Genomic DNA, 18,911 nt, shown 5'->3' with positions numbered 1-18,911 from the left:
GGAGCCTCCTTGTCTTTTGTGGGGGCTGAGGGAGGAGGATGTGGGGTGCTGAGCTCTAGCAGGGGTTGGTTTGGTGATGGAGGGGCAGGGGGGGGTCCTTGTCACCACCCTGTGACCCCAGACAGGAGGGCTGTGCCTCACCCAGCCTCACTGCTGAGGCACCATCCACCTCCAGAGCAGAATGGGAGCTGCAGGCATGGGCACCCACTCCTGTACCCAGCTCTGCAGACACCAGGTGCTCCTGTCCCTGCTGTGACACCTGGCTTGGGGCTGCAGGGACTTGTCCCCACCTTCTCCCTGCGACAGCAAGCCCAGGGAGCGTGAGCTGGGCCAGGTGTGTGTTCCACAGCCAGCCCTGTGCCTGCTGCTCCCTGGGAGCTGTTACCCCAGGATAGTGCTGAGGGGCAGCTGAACACCCCCAGGTGACACACAGGCAGTCTGGCACAGGCAGGCACTCATGGCACGAGGTAAGGCATTTATTTGCTGCCTCTCCAGCAGGGAGAGGGCTCAGAGTCCAGTTTGGAAGGAACTGTGTTGCCTCTGCTGAGGTGAGCTGGAAGAGAGAATGATGAAGATGGAGCTCAGCCTTCTCCTGCTTTCTCCTGCCACCCCATGCCTTCCTGTGATGCTGAGGCTTCGTCCCCAGCCTGGGGCTGGAGAGGGAGAGAAGAGCTGTGGGCACACTCAGCTTGCTCCAGGTCCCCAGGCACTCTGCTAGAGTTCGTTCTTGCAGGAACCTGGGAAGATTGGAAAAAAAAAATAAATTCAGCCTGATAAATTCAGTCATTAGCCTGGCAGAATGAGACTGAGCTGAACCTCTGGGAATGTCACCCACACTTGCTGCTTTCCTTTTGGCAAACAGCCCCAGGCTGGCTTCATCCCCCCACACTCAGGAGTGTCACTGTCACCTCCCTGGCATGTCACAGTCCTTGCCTGGGCCCTGTGCACAATGTCCCCAAATCCAGTGACAGTAACAGCCTGTGCTGGATCAGGGGCCAAAATCGTTATGGCTCACAGAGCTCTGACCTGGTGCCTCTGCTGGTGGTTTAAAGAAGAGAAAATGGGGGTTTTGGTCATTGCACACATCCCCACTGAGCAGTAAATTAGGGAGTGCAGTTGTAGGGTTGCATTCAGTTGGGAAATGTTCCACCAGGCACAGAACAGGGATGGCTGAGTGACTCCATGGGATACCCTGTGAGCCCAGAGCTCACTGGGGTACAACAGGACAGCTTTGTGTCCTACAGGGACCATGAAAATAGACAAAAACATGGGTTTTTTTGTGCTGAGACAGACTTGGGAGAAATTAACTTCAGGACTTTGGAGTCATCCCTTGGAATGAATCCATGTTACCTTGTGATACTGCTCACATTCCTCGGTGCTGTCACTAATAATATGTGCAGGGCACTACTAGAAAACCCAGCCTGCTGGAACACTCAGTGGTTCTGGTAATTACCCCTTTCTGAGATGGTTTTTAAGTGTCTATTTGCAGCTACTTTGTCTTCAGACAAGTTCTTTGAATTCTTTTCCTCTCTCAGCCATTACTGCAAGCACTGAACTGGGACTGAATATGCCCTGAACCAGTTTCTCCTGAGTCTTTCCAAGACTCAGCAAGCTGCTGTTGCACACCCCAGCCGTGCCTAGTTTCTGGAATTATTTAATGGGAAAATGAGCTGCAAAGAGCTGCCTATCAAAAGAAAAGAGTTCAGATGGTTGTGTTCTGCTTGGAGTCCAGGTGAGCACCACAGGGACCCGAGGGGATGCTGTCCCTCTGCATGGTGGGGACACCAGGCAGGACCCCCACCTCCAGCCATTTCACACATGACAGCTCTCACTGGGGGCCCTTCCTCACTTTGCTACCTCAGAGACCCTCTCCGGTGCCCTTACTGGTCTGTAAACTTCCAAAAGAAATGCCTAAAACTTCCCAGGCTCATAAATCTGCCAACTTCTGCACGCTCCCTAAACTTCCCTGATTGACTTTTTGGGCTGTTAATTTCCCAGGAGTTGGGGGATCTTTCCTAAGGACTGAGTTACCAGAAAGGGACAAGAGTTGTGAGGTGCTGCCTGCCCAGTGCCTCCCTCAGCCCCACAGCCACGTTTCCATGTGCCAGTCCTACAACTTCTGGCTGCTACGTGGGCAGTCAGATGGTGCAGCCATAGAAACAGCTTTGAAATGAAGCTAATGGGCTGTTTGTGTTCATCCTTTATTAATTACAGGCTGCTGAGCTTGAGGCAGATCCAGATTAACAGTGGCATATGTGTTACTGATCTCGCTGGCCCACATGGCTGCAGGGACATCCTCTCCCACTGATTTTCCAGGCACTTACAGGTCTCCAGCCTCTCCTCCAGGAAGGAGATCTGCTCGCTCAGGGAGTCAATCCTGTCCAGCTGCTGCAGGGAGTGCGACAGGCGGCTGATGGGGTCTGCACCCACGTCCTCAGGCGGCATCAGGTTGTGGAAGGGGGCCAGCACCAGCTGGAGCTTCTGCAGGGAGAAGGGGAGCTGTGAGTGCATCCCCCCGGCCAGCAGGACCACCCGGGGGATGCAGCACCCACCCGGGAGGGCTCAAGGGGCTGGAAAAGCCGTGGCGTGGGCGCTGCCGGCGGCTGCTGCGGGGAGCACAGCTGGGATGGTAAAAACAGAGCCGGGGAGGAGGGAAACCCTGGCTGCAAACAGCCCCTGGTGGGAGCAGGGCACGGGGATGTGCTGCCACTCACCTGCTCCAGCGCTTCCACTCTGCTCCTCAGGTCCTTCATTTCTTCCTTCATTTCACTGGAGGCACCTGAAAAAGTGACCAAGGGGATGTCAGTGAGTTAAAGCCCACTGCTGAGGGAGGTGGAAGCTGCTGGGGAGGAAGACACGGCTGCAGGGCTCTGGCCAAGCCCTGCTGCTTTCCACCCCCAGGGTCATCCCCCAGAGCATCAGCTGGACCTGCTGGCATCTGGTCCAGCTGCTCCTGCTGCTGCAGCACCTGCAACAAAGCGGGGAGGGTTTCAGGCACTGGGGTGGTGCTCTAAGGACAAGAGATCTGGTGGATCCTGGCCTTTTGTGCCCGTGCTTCCACAAAACACCCAGCTCTGCCCTGTGCTCAGTGGGCACAGGGGGTTGTCCCTGTCAGGGCCCTGCACAGGGGCAGAGGCAGGTGGGGCAGGTGCAGGCTGTCCCAGATGTTTGCTGCTGATGCCCGTGCTGGCCACAGCGCATTATTACTCACGGTACGAGTTTGAAGTGTCACAGCGCGTACCAAAAGTAATAATGGGCCGTCACCAGCGCCGCTCCTCGTGGCTCCAGAGCTGCCCTGCAGGAACCAGGATGATGAGGGAGAGAACAGACACATCCCAGACAGCTCCAGCCACAGCCAGGCCCTGCCACCCTCACAGGGATGGATTTGTGCTCAGGGGAAGCTGTTTGGGTGGGAGAAGCACTCCTGGCTCAGAGAGAATAAAGCTGAGGGGCTCTGGCTGTTGTCCCCTCTCCCATCTCCTGCTATTCTGAGTGTTCCCTCAGCTCTCACTGGGGCTCAATGTGGGGACAGGATACCTGCTTGGCTGGAGGTGTCTGTCCCAGGGGCTGGCACCAGGGGCTGGCAGCCCTTGGCATCGGCAGCCAGGCTGAAGCCGTCCTGGCAGGCGCACTGGAAGCTCCCGGCTGTGTTGATGCAGAGCTGGCTGCACCCGTGGCTCTGGCTGGCACATTCATCCACGTCTGGAACACAGGAACAGCTCAGTGAGGAGGGGACAGGGTGAGGGACACAGGGGGGCTGCAATGGAACCCAGGGAGTGCCCTTCAAGTGAGCTGGTGTTTGGGCTGGGCACAGCTCTGGGTGTCTCAGCGCCTGGGGACAGCCCTGGATAAACCTGGGCTAAGCTGGAGGGGGTCTGACCTCCTCCCCTCCTCCCCTCCTCCTGCTCCCCCCACAATACCACCAGGAGGAGAAGCTGTGGTCAGAAACGTCCCAGCTCTGGCCAGGCAGTGCTCGCTCTCATCCCGGATTTACGGCCGGGGTTTTGGTTCCCGCCAGCTGTGGCGAGGAGCTATCAGCCTTTCAAGTGTGTACAGAACCCAGTAACCTCTCCTCACACGGGGGAGTTATTAAAGCTGTTCCCACAAAGCAGAAAGAGCTGAAGCTCTTCCCACGCCCGGGCAAATCTGTTTTAGGCAGTGGGAAAATCCTTTCCCTCGGAGCTGGAGCTGTCAGCGATGGGCTCAGCCCTGCCTGGCCCAGCATGGGTCAATGCCACACGCTCCTCCTCTGCCTTACAGGAGGCTGGAGAGCTGGGAAAAGCTGGGAAATGCCGTGGCAGGGGTTTGCAGCACTGGTGTGCAGCACACTGCCTGGTTTCTCCATGCTGTGAGGAACACTGGGGCTGTTCCTGTGCCTGGACATCACCAGGCTTCCCCTCCACCCCCAGATATTTTTGGTGCATGGATTTTTAGTCTCTGCAGTAAAAGGGCATTTTAGTTTACAGCAAGAGTTTACAAAGCCTGGGAGGGATGATCACAAACACACAATCCCAGGCTGGCCCCACAAGGGCTCTGTGCTGCAGAGAGGCTCACAGCTCTGCTCACTCTGACCCAGCACAGAGCAGCAGGCACAGAAAATGGGGCTGCACAGGAGGGAGCACTGAGGGAGCCAAAGGGAGCCACACTCCCCATCCTTCCCTGGAGCAAGTGTCATGTGTGTGCAGAGGGACAGAACCAGACACGGCCCACGGTCTGATAAGGGATAAGCTCTGACAAGGTCCCTGTCCCCGCTGAGGGGTTGGTGTGGGGCAGAGGACACCCAGAGCCCCATGGCAGCTCTCCCAGCAGCAGGGCGGGTGTGACACAGGGGCAGGGACAGGGGGACATGGCCAGTACCTGTCTGGCAGGCTCTCCCCGTCCAGCCAGGGGGGCAGGAGCATCTCCCAGGGAAGGCACAGCTCCCTCCGTTCTGGCACGGCTCCCAGCACACAGCTGTGACAGGAACACAGCACAGCATCACCCAGCTGCTCCCCAGCTCCCTCCCTGCCCCCTGGGGCTGTGCACACCCCAAAACAGCAGCACACAGCTGGGCTGAGCTGCCCAGAGGGAACAGAGCTCGGGATGGATGGGAGGAAGAGGAGCTGGGAAGAAACTGAAGGCCCTGCAGGCAGCAAAGGTGGGAAGGAGGAGGGCAGCAGGCGGCAGCAGCAGCCCCTGATGCCACACTGAGCCATTGGCTGCTGCTGTGGTTCGTATTTGTTGCCTCCTGACAGCATTTCTCATCCATTTCTGCTGATTTAGATGGGAAGGAATTGTTTTATTGATCCTCTGGTAACTCTAAAGGTAATAAGCGATCCCAAAGGAAAAAGGCCCAAGAGGCAGCAGGGAAAAGCTGGGAATTAATCAGATATTGAACCACATTTGGCTGTGATGCTGAAAATTTAATTCAGGGAGAATCCACTGACAAGCAGAGGGTTGGTAAATGAGAGATGTGGTCCTGGGGCTCCCTCCAGGGACACGAGGGCTCTGGGGACAGGCAGTGGCACCGGGGTGACCCAGCAGCTCCTTACCTCTGTTACAGCCCAGCGTGTGCCCGTTTGCTCTGCTCCATCCAGGACAGCACGAGGCCATGGGCTGGGGCAGCTGCCTGAACCTCTGCCTGTAGGCAACCCTGTAGATGGTCCTGCAAGGCAAGGCTGGGCTGAGCAGGGCACCCCAAACCCCTGCCCTGCTCTCAGGGGCTGGGATCCCCATGGCTGTGGGGGGAATGTCACAGACATCTTTCATGAAAAATCTTTTCTTCAGGATTTTTCTTCTTAAGAAGCTGAGAGGCTTCAAGAACAAAATGTAAACAATGGTTATCTGTGGAATGCAACAAGCAGATCTGTGATTAGCCCATGTTAGTTGTTTTTAATTAATGGCCAATCACAGTCAGCTGGCTCAGACTCTCTGTCTGAGACAGAAGCTTTTGTTATCATTTTTTCTTTCCTATTCTATTCCTAGCTAGCCTTCTGATGAAATCCTTTCTTCTATCCTTTTAGTATAGTTTTAATGTAACATATATCACAAAATAATAAATCAAGCCTTCAAACATAAAATCAAATCCTCATCTCATCCCTCTACCTGAGACCCCTGTGAGCATGGTCACACGGGACAGAATCCCCACGCCTGTGGGGGCACACAATCCCCAAAATCCCCACAGCTGTGGGGGCACACAATCCCCAAAATCCCCACAGCTGTGGGTGCAGCAGGGTCTGTGCTGCCCCTGGCACGGACAGGAGGGCTCACCTGTAGGTGCTGCAGAGCCTCTGGCCCGGGCAGGTGGTGAGGTAGGGCTGGTACACGGGCTGCACGTGGGACTCGGTGTGGGCGCTCGGTGTCGCCGTGGCTGAGCACACCCTGCGCCTGGGCACACAGAGCTGGGTCAGTCCCACACCCTGACACGGCCTCAGCTCCCCTCCCTGCACTGGGGTGCCCCAGTGACCTGGGAAGCCACTTCAAGCTGTTTGGGGTCAGTGACACAATTCTGGAGCGGCGCGGGCGCTTCCTCCCCCGTCCCAAGGGACCCAGATTTAGGGATGATCTACTCATTGCATCCATTGTCTCCCTTCCCCTAAAATCACTCACTTTCTGGGCGGATTTTTCCTTTCTGAGACATTCCTGAAACGGATGCCCCTGTGGTCACTGAGAAATTAATGATTTCACAGGAAGGGTCAGGCTCACCGCAAAAAAAAAATTAGAGGTTGGACAAAAGGCACTCCCCAGCCTTGCTAAGATAAGTGTTATCCAGGCAAAAACTTTCCCAAGGTTGACAGCCAAAGTGGTCTTGGTTAAACATCCTTTTTTCAACAATTTCCAGCCCAAGCAGGTCAGTCCCACTGAGGAACCCATCTCCTTGTCTCAGCCTCCCAGTTCAATTAGAAACTAAAATAAAGAGCCTGGGAATTAGCATGGACATCAGATGGTTTCCATTAACTCCAGAAAACTCCTCTCAGCCTCATGATTAATGTTATAGAAGATGCAATTTTTAAATGGCAATTGTTTGCTTTGTAAAATCCAGAACAAAGTTTTAGCTGCAGCCTGTGCGTGTGAGCGAGGAATTCAGCTGCGGTTTCAATCCTAGACAGAATGTGAAAGGTTTGACACTGGAGGAGCATTTCAGTGTAAGAACAAACTTTGTAGAAAATGTGAGCTGTGTCTGGGGGAGGGTTTGGAGCTCCAGCTCCTCTCGGCTCAGGAAGAAACTGGGGCAGTGAGCTCTGGGCTCCCCCAGAGCAGCAGGAGCTGAGCTGTGCCTGCCCTGGCTGTGCTGGGAGCTCTCCCAGACCCATTTCCCACAAAGGGAAGGGGAATTGCTGGAGCTGCCCCTGCTGGGGAGCACAAAGCCCAGCCCAGGGTTTCCACACCTGTGCCTGGGTGTCCATCAGAGCTGGAAGCTGCATCCTCTTCCTATGGGAGCTGCATCCTCCAGTGACAGCTTGTTCACAGGGCTTGATTTGTGTGCTAGCAGGATTTCACACATATTTTCATGAAGGATGTGCTTGAAAGAGAATGTAATAATTCCTGAACAGCTCAGGACCTGATGAGCTTTTGGGACAAAAAGCCCAGAGCGTCTTTGTGTCCCTGCCTGGAGTTAAGCAGAGCTGGGACATTTCCTCTGAGAGATGCTTTAGCTCCAGTGAGAAAGCAAACAACCAGCAATGGGCTGCTGAGGCATGGGAGAGCTTTTTCCACCTCCTCACCATCCCAGAGAGCCACACAGGGCTGTTCCCCCCCAGAGAGGACCTGGATGGAGAACACACCTGAGAGCTGCAGACAAAACAAAGCCTTACCCTGCTGGGGCAAAGCCCTCCGTGCTGGCGGTGCTGAGGATGAGGAGGAGTCCCCAGAGGAGGCAGCTGAGGCTCCTCATGTCCCGTTCCTCCTGCAGCACTGCGTCCTGCTGTTCCCTGGGATGTGCTGGCTCCTTCCTACTGCATGGCTCGTCCTTCAGCGGGGCTCCCTGCGGGCAGGAGGGCACCACTGTCAGTGGGAGGGCATTGCAGGAGAAAATTCTGAATTGAAAGAGAGATTGGGCACTGGGATGGGCTGCCCAGGGGGGCAGCGGAGTCACCGTCCCTGCATGTGTTTATAAAAAGACTGGATGTGGAATCAGTGCCATGGTGTGGTTGATAAGGAGGTGTTAGATCAAAGGGCTTCATCTCAAAGGTCTTTTCCAGCCTGGGTCATTTTGTGAGGTGTCCCTGCCCAGCTGGTGACACCCAGCAGAGCCATGGGGACCAACCCTGGCAGGGTGGGAGCTGCCCCAGGCACAAACCCACCCTGCCCTGCTCATCCCATCACTGTGCACAGCATTAATTCAGGAATTACCCTTGATTTACCCCGGGGGATGCCTGGAGATGCTCTCAGGGCACCAGGGGCTGCCCAGCTGTGTTGAGGGGCAGGGAGGGGATGTGTTTTGCCTCCAACTCGCTGCCAGTTCCAGGCAGTGAGGGTAAAACAATGGCCTGTCATTTCTTAATGCACACAGCATTGTAAAGCTGTGCTTTCCCACCACATAAAACGCTGAAATCTGATCTTCTTCTCTTTAAAACACAAATTCGTGACAGAGAAAAGTGCTGTAAGGGCCATATGTACCATCTGCAGAGTGAGCTCTGAGCACAAACCCAGAGGTTTTGATTTTCCAGCACAAGACAAATACAAAACAAAGCTGAAGAGGGTCAGTAACTATATCCTATTGAAACAATATCTCATTTAAACAAAGCACTTGGCCTCCGGAGGGCAGCAGCTGAAGGAGGAAGAAATAAAGAAACCCACCTTAAATATGCACCAATTAAAGAAAGAATCTTCTGGTTAAATTTTCTGAAATGGGAGACTACACAACAAGAAACCTCCTTCTGAGACTGCAGATTTGGTGAGCTGCAAATCAACTTTCTAAAATCCCCACACGCTGTGGGGCAGGATTGGACTGGAAAATTGCAGTTTGATCCCCAAACTCCACTGGGAAATCCCAACTCTGAGGCAGGATTTTACAAATAACCATGGCAAATCTGCAGACATGCAGGTCCCCAAGCCCTTCTCCAAGGATTGTCCTTTCCTTGGTGCAGGAGAAGAATCTGAGGCAGGGAGAAATGGAGATTCACATCTGGGGAGAACCCAGCCTGGTGCCTTCCTCCTTCATGTCAAATATCAAATATCAAATATCCCAGCAGATTTCCATGCAAGCCCAGCCCTGAGGATGCAAGGAGGATTTTGGTGCTTTAAAGCCTGTAGTCCTCCATTGTTCTTCAAACAATGCAATTAGTTTTATTTCCTAATGAAGAATTCATGGTACCTCCACCATCAGGAAAGCAAATCTCACTTGTCCTGCAGGATTTTTTTTTTTTTTTTTTTTAATAGTGAAGGAGCTTTCCCTGTCCCCATTCCTCCTGGAAACATTCCAAGGACACTGGTGTACAGACACACACCAACTCCCCTTGGCTCCATCAGCCAGCTTTTCCCAGGGCTATACCAGGACACAAAACTTCCCTGCAACCCCAGATGCTGAATTCTGGAAGCCAAACTCTGCCAACCATCCCCATCCTCCCACAGGATTCCCGTGGCTGCCATGGCAGCTCTCCTTGTGGGGATGGCAGCAAACGCAGGGCACGAGCCTGAAACACAGAGTTTGTTTTTTCACTTTGAACTGGAGCTGCACTGCCCTACCTCGAGGGCCATAAAATTATGGTTGCTTAGTACCAGAAAAAGCTGTAAAAGTAGAAAATATCACAGTCTAGACTCATATTTTTTTATGGGTTTACAAAAATCAACCTCTTTAAAGCTGCTGAGGATCCTCCAACCTGTTGCCACCATCTATACCATGCTTAATAAAGCACAGAACTTGAGGAAGAAAAAAATTTTGCTGAAGAAAAAAAGAAATATTTTTTTGTCTCTGCCTTTTAAGCCTCTCACATGAAGAGGTCTGAGAAGTGAAATTATGTCTTAGGGGTCAGCAAACCCTCTTTGGACCACGTGCTCTGCGAGTCTGGGGGTCCCCATCCCACCAGCCAGAACCATTCCCAAAATTCTCATAAATTCCCGAAATTCTCCTAAATTCCCAAAATTCTCCTAAATTCCCCGAATTCTACTCTGGCCTCTCACCTGCCACAGCAGCCGAGGGGACACACAACCCACGGCGCAGGTGAGCAGCACTTTCTGCAGCTCTGCCCACGGAACCAAAACTCCAGCTGAGGGCAGCAGGAGGAATCGCTCTGGCTGCGGAGGGATGAGATGAGATGAGATGAGATGAGATGAGATGAGATGAGATGAGATGAGATGAGATGAGATGAGAGAACCCAGCCCCGGGCGAGGATGCGGTGTCTCTGCCGGGACCCGAAGCTGCTCTTTGCCACACAGCCCGGCCTGGTTGTGCAGGTGAAGCCGGGATCCCGTGCCCTCAGAGCCGAACCGTGCCGGGAGGGGCAGCGCCAGCAGCAGGGGATGGATTCTCCCTCTCTGACACCTCCACCGCGGGATGGAGCGGGATGGAGAGGGACACGGGCATGGTGACACCGCCGAGGGGGCTGTGGCACTGTCCGGAGGGACACGGGGACAGCGTCACCATGCAGGGAACCGGGTACCGCGGGGGCTGCGGGGACACAGGTGTCCCGGGACGGCTGTAGGGACACGAGTGTCCCGGGGGGCTGTAAGGACACGGGTGTCCCAGCACGGCTGTAGGGACACGAGTGTCCCGGGGGGCTGTAGGGACACGAGTGTCCCGAGGTGGCTGTAGGGACACGAGTGTCCCGGGGGGCTGTAAGGACACGGGTGTCCCAGCACGGCTGTAGGGACACGAGTGTCCCGGGGTGGCTGTAGGGACACGGGTGTCCTGGGACGGCTGTAGGGACACGGCTGTCCCGGGGGAACGCGGATGTCCCGGGGATGCTCCCGCGGCCGCATAGCCGGAACCCCGAGCCCTCCGGCCGGTCCATCCCCCCCGGCCGCTCCCCGCGCTCGGTACCGAGCCCCGCTCCGCCGGTACCCCCGTCCCCGCTGGGGCTGCGGCCGTGCCGAGCCCCCCCGGTCTGTACCGAGCCCCCCCAGCCGTGCCGAGCCCCCCCGGTCTGTACCGAGCCCCCCCAGCCGTGCCGAGCCCTCCCGGTCCGTGCCGAGCCCCCCCGGTCCGTGCCGAGCCCCCCTGACCGGGACTCACCGGTGCCGGTGGCGGACTCGCTCCGTCCCTCGCCCCCCGCGCGTTTCCTCCCCCGGCCCGAGCCGGTCCCTCCGCCCCGGCCCAATGAGCTCCGGGCGGGGAGGAAAGCGGAGCCTCCCGGCCGGGGGAAGCGCCGGGCCCGGGGATCTCCGCCTGCCCGCGGCTGCCCGGGGCACGGCAGCGCCGCCGGGACCCGCGGGAGCCATGCGGGGACACGGCAGGAGCCCCCAGCGCCCCGCCCGGGTGAGGGACACGCGGCGTGGTGTGCCGAGCGTCGCTGATGGGGACGGGGTTGCGGGGACACGGGTGGGGTTGTGGAGCCTTACCTGTGACCCCAGGGCCCCACACGCGGTCCCTGAGCCCCCAATGGCCCGGCCCGGCTGGGTGGGCTGGGGATCAACAGCGAGAGATCGCGGCTCGGCCCCGCAGACCCCTCCGGGGATGGCCCATCACCAGCGCAGTGCCCAGGGCAAACTGAATTTTCGGTACTAAAAATGACTGTCCTGCTCCGCGCTCCCCACCACTGAGGATTTTCGGAGACATCGCCCCTCCCTGGGTTAGAGACCTGCTCCAGACCCTGTCCCTAATCCCCCTGAGCTCATCCCAAAGTCCTGCAGGCGCCGGTGAGGAACCACCAGGTTTCCAGCAAATCACAAAGGATGCTTAGGGGATTCCTCAGAAGCCCCCCAGCTGCAGAGGGACTCTCCAGGGTGACACCCAACACCTGCCCCAGCACAGCCCCAGCCCAGCTGCCTACAGGCTTCTCCTCTTAAACACCCAGTATTTTATCAAAGCTGCTCGGTTTGTGCCAAAATGCCACTTGTTTTGTCTACATTTTTGTCTGGAAAATTAAAGCACAGAGGGTTATTGTTTTTCAAGTGACTTAGGTGCCTGCCCATGCACAGAACCATTCTTGAAGATAGCAGGGATCTGATGTGCAAATGAATGGCAGGATACAGCCCCCTGGGAATATTTGTTCCCATTAAAGCCCTGTAAGGTTTTTTGAAAGCATGTAAGCATTTAAAGGAAATATTTACCAGTTCAACAAGAATGGCTCCAGGAGAACAAGTGAGATCACTGGCCCATCCCCTCTGTTTCCTCAGGGATACGCTGGGGCTGCTGGTGGAACTGGAGCTCTGGGGAAGCTGATGGGTGCTTGGGGCTCTCAGTGTGAAAGGAGCTTTGGTGGGAAGGGAGAAGAGGGGAATCCTCTCTGGAAGTGCTGCTGGAGATGGAGATCCCTCCCTGCAGCAGGGAAAGGTTTGCTGGTGCTGGTGGAGGTGCAGCTCTGTGCTGTAAATCATCTCACACAGGTTTGTTCACCCTCTGGAGCCATCCTACCTCTGGGGAATGATTTCAGCTCCCTTAATTTCATCAGCACAGGCAACTTCTCCCAAGAGCCTTGGAAGCACAGTAATTATCTTGTTATGAGAGAGCATTACTGTCTTTTTTTTTTCTGGTGTACGGGGGAGATGAACAGAGCCTGAATTATTGTCTAATAATTGCAAAATGCACGTGGAAGCCAGAGCTTCTCTGTGTGGCCATGCTGAAAACACAGGGTCTCATTTTGCAGCTGAGACAACTCACCTCACCCACGGTGCTCCATCAGGTGTGCTGGGCAGGGATCCTTTGCTTGTGGAGCATCCTGGTTTCTCTCTGTGAGGACAGAAAAAGCCCAGTGTTACACTCCCCTGGTCAGGCAGGCAGAGAGCAGAGACCCAGCCCTCACCCACCACGGACCTGGTGCTCCCTGGACACTCCTGAAATCCCTGCAGGGTGGTGGCCACAGAGCCCCTGTGGCACTGAGCTCACGCTGCTGCTGTGCCACAGAGGCACAGACACTGTCACACCCATGGCAGGGCACGAGGAAACCCATCCCCATGGCCCTGATCCTCCCTCACCTTGCTGTGATCCCAGTGGGAATCAGAGCCACGGTGCCTTTGCAGCTTTTAGGGCTGAGCAGGCTGGGGGACGAGCAGGGGCTGATGAGCAGAAGGGATTTGCTGAGCAGGATCTATCCCCTCCAGCAGCTCAAGGCTGGGATTTTCCAAGGACCAGGAGAACAGGAGTGCAGCTGGAACACTCTCCCAAATGTATCCCTGATTTGTGATCCCATCTGCTGTTCCCCAACACTCTATTTTACCATTACATTCTATTTTACCATTACACCCTATTTTACCATTTACCCTCATTTAAGGACAAGCATCCCTCACTTCCCAGGAAACCTTTGCACGAATCTCTGGGATTCCAAGTGTAATTTGATGGTGAGGAAGAGGATGGACTCATCCTTCAGCTCCTCACAGGACTCAGCACGCTCCCCCAGGGACCCCACTGGAGCCTGCTCTGCCACAGGCAGCCACTCCTTAAATGCACTGAGCATTTTAAAATTCTGCCAGTATTTTAACTGCAGAAAGTTTCCTTTCCAGTTCCATTTATTGGGTCAAATCGTTGCTGAAGAAAAGTGCCCGTGTCAGCTGCTAAAGAACTGCACACAGCCCATTAAAAGAGCATTTAATCCTCCGCTCTCAGGGAGGGTTCTCTGTCTTCTGTGCTAATATTCATTATGCTGGGAGGGAAATCCCCCAGGACAAGGCCTGGCAAGGTTCCCTTGGAAGCAGAGGAGTTATGGCAGTGCAGGGTGGGGGAAGATCAGATCTGCTGGCACTGTTAATGTCAGTGTGATGAGCTCCTGACAAAGGCAGCAGGGGATTCTGGCTCCTGCCCGCGTGGCCGCCCAAATTCAAAGTCCTCCCTTGCCCCACGTTTTACATTTTCCCCCCACAGCTTTCTCCCTTGCACACCACAAGTGTACTCCCACGACATCTAATATTAATGCTTGTCTCCAGGCCAGCAGAGAAATGTTTCTGCCCAGCCTCCCTCTTCGATCCAACCATGTGAAAACCTCCTTGTCTCCCACTGCATTTACCACCAGCGTGAGCTGGGAGGGACAGCGAGGGCTGAGCACATCTCAGGCTGAGCACCAGGTGAGATTTTCACCCACATCCCAATTTCCTAGAGCCTGCCAAGCCCCCTGCACCTGCCTGGGCATCCAACATCCCCCTGAGAGCATCCGTGGGGATTGAGGGCTGGAGATGAGGGCTGGGAGCGCTTCCCGGTTTGGTAGAAGGGTGGGAGGTGTCTGGGGCATGAAGAAGGAAGGATGAACAGTGGAGAATTAATGGATCAGCACCACAGGCCCACATCAGGAACCTGCTCTTTAGCATTTCCAGCCCCTGGCAGCAAATGGGACGTGCCCAGGCACACGAGCTCTCCCAGAGTGCAGTGACAGATGGATGGGGACACGGGCAGCAGTGACACACATACAGATGCAAAACCTTTCAGCCCCCCAAGCCGTGGCTGACCCCACACCTGCAGTGCACAATGGGCTCCACGGGGGTCTGGCACAGAGCTGGAGCCACTGGCTAAAGCAAAAGGGAATTTTTGGTGCTTCTCAAAAATAGAAAAAGGAGGAATGGCTTTTGCTGTTCCAGGACAAATTCTTCTGCCCGGGACTTCATGAGGCTGTTTGTAAACTTTACACTTTGGAGCAGCCCCTGTTCTGCAGGGCTCTGTGAGGAAAATGACCTCCCACTATTCTCCTCTGGCCCACATTGTTCTCGGCTGCGTCAGCTGCACTGCAGCTATCTCAGAGGAAATCTAGGAGCCCACTGATGGCAGTGGGATAAAACCAGGTCAAACCAAGAAAAGGACTTGACCCATAACTCTTGCCACCAGTGGCTCAGGACTCTGCATATTAAAACTGAGACCTGAGCCCCACAAAGTGATTTAATTGTTGGCCTGAGTGAGGATTCACAAGCATTATTTGTCTCAGGACCAGTGTGTTATAACTTAAGGTGCCCATAGGGACAACCAGCAGCTGAGCTGGAGCTGTGCAAACACAAATGCAGGAACAGGGCACACCCCATAGCCAGCTTTATTTTCCCTCCCATGCACACTTGAATTTTTATTTACATTTAGAGGAGAAGCAATGGCTGCAGTGTAAAAACTGGGAAATATTCATCCCACCCAGGAATAAACTGAATTTTGCGTCTCTCTGTAAAATTTCCCCGGCAAAACCTGGCAGTGAAATTTCCCAGTGAATCAGCCCATGGGAAGTGTGGTGGGATAGCTGCAGGATGGCTCAGCCCCTTCCCCATCCCAGGGAGCAGCTCAGCACAGAGCCTTTCCCACAAAAAATCCTTGCTCTCATTGTCTTTTCTCTTCCAGGGGAAATTTTCCAGCTGCAGGAACCTGCCCTAGGCAGGACAGGAGCTCACTTTGGGACAGAGGAATGAACAGTTCTGATCCCCCCTTCTGTTTGCAGAGATATTTTTGTTTCCCAGCCTGGTCTGGGACCTCTTCCCCGGTGTTCCTCCCAGCCCTCCTGCCGCTGGGACAGCGGGCCGGGCTCATTTTCCCCGATTTGCTGCAGTTTGTAAATCTGCCTGCCCGGGGCCAGCCCCATCTGCAGCACGGAGCCTGGGAAAAGGCTCAGACGGATTCCATTTCTCGTCCTTACCTCCGGGGGAACCTGGCAGAGCTGGAACAGCAGAGAGGGGCAGCAGCTCCATCGGCGCATCCAGGGAGGGACGGGAGGACCTGCGGGGGCAGATCCGCGTTCCCACCGCTGCCCAGAGGATGAGGATGCTCCAGCCACATCAGCTTTCCACAGCCTCCCAAGCACTGCCAGACCTTCCCAATCCAGCTGGAAATTTATTGAATCACTGGCCAAGGCTCGCTGTTTCTTTCTGTGTTTGGTTCTCTGCTCGCTGCTCCGCGAATGTTGGACCCTGGGGGAAAATGTGCTGGGTTATTTCTACCAAGAGCCCCTCACTGGTGTGATTCTGCTCCGTATTCCTGCACAGCCAGACAGCGCCTGGTGCTCCTTTATCCCAAAGGAGTAAAGTTCTCCTCCTGCCTGCACTGTGCAATGCCACAGACGAGGACAGCAGGACCCACAGACAGCATGAAAAGCGCCCAGCACCGTGGTTATAAACTGGGGGGCTTTGCTGAGCTCCTGGTGTGCACACCCAGCACGATCCAGGCTCGGCTGCTCCTCAGGAAAAGCCTTGGTGGGACAGCCAGGACAGTCCTGCCCATATCCCTGTCCTGCCCATATCCCTGTCCTGCCCATAATTCCTGTTTGCCCCACATCCCCTTCCTGCCCCACATCCCTGCCCTGCCCCACATCCCACCCGGGTCTGGGGTGAATTCAGCAGCACTAGAGGAGAGCAGGGAGGATGGGCAGCCTGGGGATGTACCCTGGGTATCCAGAGAGCAGGCACAGGGAAAAGGGAGGCAGTCACAGAAAGAAAAGAGATTAGCCAAGAATTCCCAGCTATCTCACAGGAATTTGTGCAAGTGTTTGCAGCCTCTACATGCACAGGAGGTAAAATTTACCCACTGGCTTCTCCTCCCCGTGAAAACAGCCTGAATGCCAGTGGGGTGACTTAAAAACAACAGTGCTGGAGGCTGTGCTTAGAGCAAAGCCCTGCTCAGCACGTGGCTGAGAGCAGATCCAGCCTCACCAGGAGCAGGTGGAGGCTGCCTCACACACCTGTGTGCTCCAAGGTTTGCTTTGCACACCTGTGTGCTCCAAGGGATGCCTTGCACACCTGCTCACTCCCTGCTGGGTGTTCAAGCATCCCCAAAGCCACCAGCATCACGAGCAGGGCCAAAACCCACTCAGAGCTCACAAGGACCTGCTCCCAAGGAGCTCATGCTCCTGCTGCCCACAGAGCTCACAAGGACACATTCCTGCTGCCCACAGTGCCAGCTCCCTGTGCCATGCCATGCCATGCCATGCCATGCCATGCCATGCCATGCCATCTCATCCCATCCCATTCCATCCCATCCCATCCCTCCATGCCTCCTGGGGCTCTGTGGTACCTTGGGTGCCCCCCTGTCCCCTGGTGGTTCCTGGTGGCTCCTGGTGTCCATCCCTGCCTTGCCACCCTGTGTCCAGCAGCCTCATTGTCCCCGCTGTCCCCGCTGTCCCCATGGCTGGCTGCTGGCTGTGCACAGGCAGGAGGTGGCTGCCGAGGTGGAAGGGCGGCTTTTTATGCTTTTCTTCCTGTATAAATCAGGCCGGGGATGGACAATCCCAGACAGGACTTCCTGTGTGTGTTGCGAGCTGATAACGGCGCCGCGAGGAGAACAAACACGGGCGCCCCGAGGGGGAGAGGGGCACGGGGCGGGACCCCCACGCCGAGCCCACCACCAGGGGAGCAGCCACCGGTCCCTGGGGACAGGGGAGGGACAGGGCTGCAGGCCCAGGCACCTCCTGAGCTCACACCAGGCCTGGGATGGGTGGGACCCAGCCCAGGGCACATCTTGGCAGCTCCCGCTCCCGTTCCCCCCCCAAAAGGGGACACTGGGGACCCCCACAGCACCAGGGACATGTGGCAAGCATGGCAGGGTTGGTGGCCACCTCCTCAAGAGGGGCCATGTCAATGCTGATCACCATTGGAGCGCCTTCTGGGGTGTTTGTGACCCAACAAAACTTGGGTACAAGGCTGTGCTCGGGTTGTTGTCACCCTGTCACGCTGTGCTGGGTTGGGAAAGAGGGAGGTGTGTGGCTTGGGCCACTAAACCTGCAGGACACCCCCTGACAGAGGGGGAAGTGTGGCAACAACTGCCCTGATGCCCTGAATTTCAAACCCATTTGTGTGCAAAACTGATTGTATTCCAAATTTAATTTCTCTGTGTGTGTGTGTGTGTGACCTCAGTTCTGGGCAGCCAAAGCAGCAACAATTCAGTTTGTAAAGGGATTTTGGAACCTCCGTCCAGACTAAAACCAGGCATTTTGGAACCTCAATCCCGACTAAAACCAGGCATTTTGGAACTTCCATCCAGACTAAAACCAGGCATTTTGGAACTTCCATCCAGACTAAAACCAGGCATTTTGGAACTTCCATCCAGACTAAAACTCCTGCGCAGGCTCAGGGGAGCGCACAGAGTTACTCCCACCCTGATTCAGCAGAACTGTGCTCTGGGCAAATCCCCCGGGAGCTGCAAAATATCCCTGTGTTTATTTATATGAATGCATGGCTAAAGAAAGCCCCCTCTTGTTTTCCTTGGCAGAAAGGGCTTCAGAGGCTGCCCAGCGCCAGGTGATTTTGTGCCCCATGTGTGAGTGCAGCACTCCCAGCTGAGGGAATCTTTGGGAGCACAGATATCCAGGGAATCTCACAAACGAGTCCCTGAGTGCTCACACTGACTGCAGGGAGGCTCAATCTCCCTCTTTTCCTCTCAGTGATGGATTTTGAGCAGCAGCTCCCCATGGAAAGGCTCAGGGGTGGCTTGTGCCACATGAGGGATGTCAGACCCAGGGCTGAGACCTCTCCCCACCATCAGCACACACACAGATTCAGTCCTGCAGTGCTGAACACCCCCAGAGCTCTCCCTAAAACTCCACACCCCAATTTCACCATCCGCAGCAGCCCTGCCTGGCGCTGTGCCATCTGTGCTGGGATGAGAGCAGGTCACAGAGGACACCACGGGGACACCATCCTGTTCCAAAATCCTGTTACAAATCCTATCACCCACCCCCCCTGAGCCCACACTGACTGCAGGAGTGAAATGGGACGTGTGGAAAACCCAGGTTTGGAGCCCTGAGCAGTCAGCAGGGGCCACGTGAATGGAAGGGATTAAATCTGAGCTTGGGACACCAGTGTAGGACCCAGGTGGGCAGAGTGACCCACACAACCTCTGGGATGCTCCTTGTGCACTCTGAGGCTCAGCCACCCCTCTCTCCTGA

General features: G+C 55.6%; 1 protein-coding gene across 8 annotated transcripts; it reads right to left on the bottom strand.

Moving 5' to 3' along the window:
- Window positions 1-423: 423 nt before the first annotated feature.
- On the bottom strand, window positions 424-17,197 carry EGFL7 (EGF like domain multiple 7). 8 transcript variants are annotated; one of them, XM_058818300.1, is made up of 12 exons: window positions 17,042-17,197; window positions 15,672-15,942; window positions 12,740-12,808; window positions 10,102-10,215; window positions 7,794-7,963; window positions 6,250-6,366; window positions 5,532-5,644; window positions 4,858-4,953; window positions 3,538-3,702; window positions 2,715-2,779; window positions 2,325-2,481; window positions 426-737 (listed from the first exon to the last, which is right to left on the bottom strand). In XM_058818300.1, exons 5-12 carry the CDS (start codon window positions 7,871-7,873, stop codon window positions 715-717), a joined length of 816 nt encoding a protein of 271 aa, XP_058674283.1. In that variant the 5' UTR covers window positions 7,874-7,963; window positions 10,102-10,215; window positions 12,740-12,808; window positions 15,672-15,942; window positions 17,042-17,197; the 3' UTR covers window positions 426-714. The 8 variants fall into 8 exon arrangements, with proteins under 8 accessions (XP_058674288.1, XP_058674289.1, XP_058674283.1 ...); XM_058818299.1 differs by lacking the exon at window positions 10,102-10,215 and having other exon boundaries at window positions 427-737; XM_058818305.1 differs by lacking the exons at window positions 4,858-4,953; window positions 10,102-10,215 and having other exon boundaries at window positions 424-737.
- Window positions 17,198-18,911: the final 1,714 nt, after the last annotated feature.

This window comes from Ammospiza caudacuta, chromosome 21 (genome assembly GCF_027887145.1).
Source record: "Ammospiza caudacuta isolate bAmmCau1 chromosome 21, bAmmCau1.pri, whole genome shotgun sequence".
Classification (NCBI taxonomy): Eukaryota; Metazoa; Chordata; class Aves; order Passeriformes; family Passerellidae; genus Ammospiza; species Ammospiza caudacuta.
This window is presented reverse-complemented; position numbering and strand designations above follow the sequence as displayed.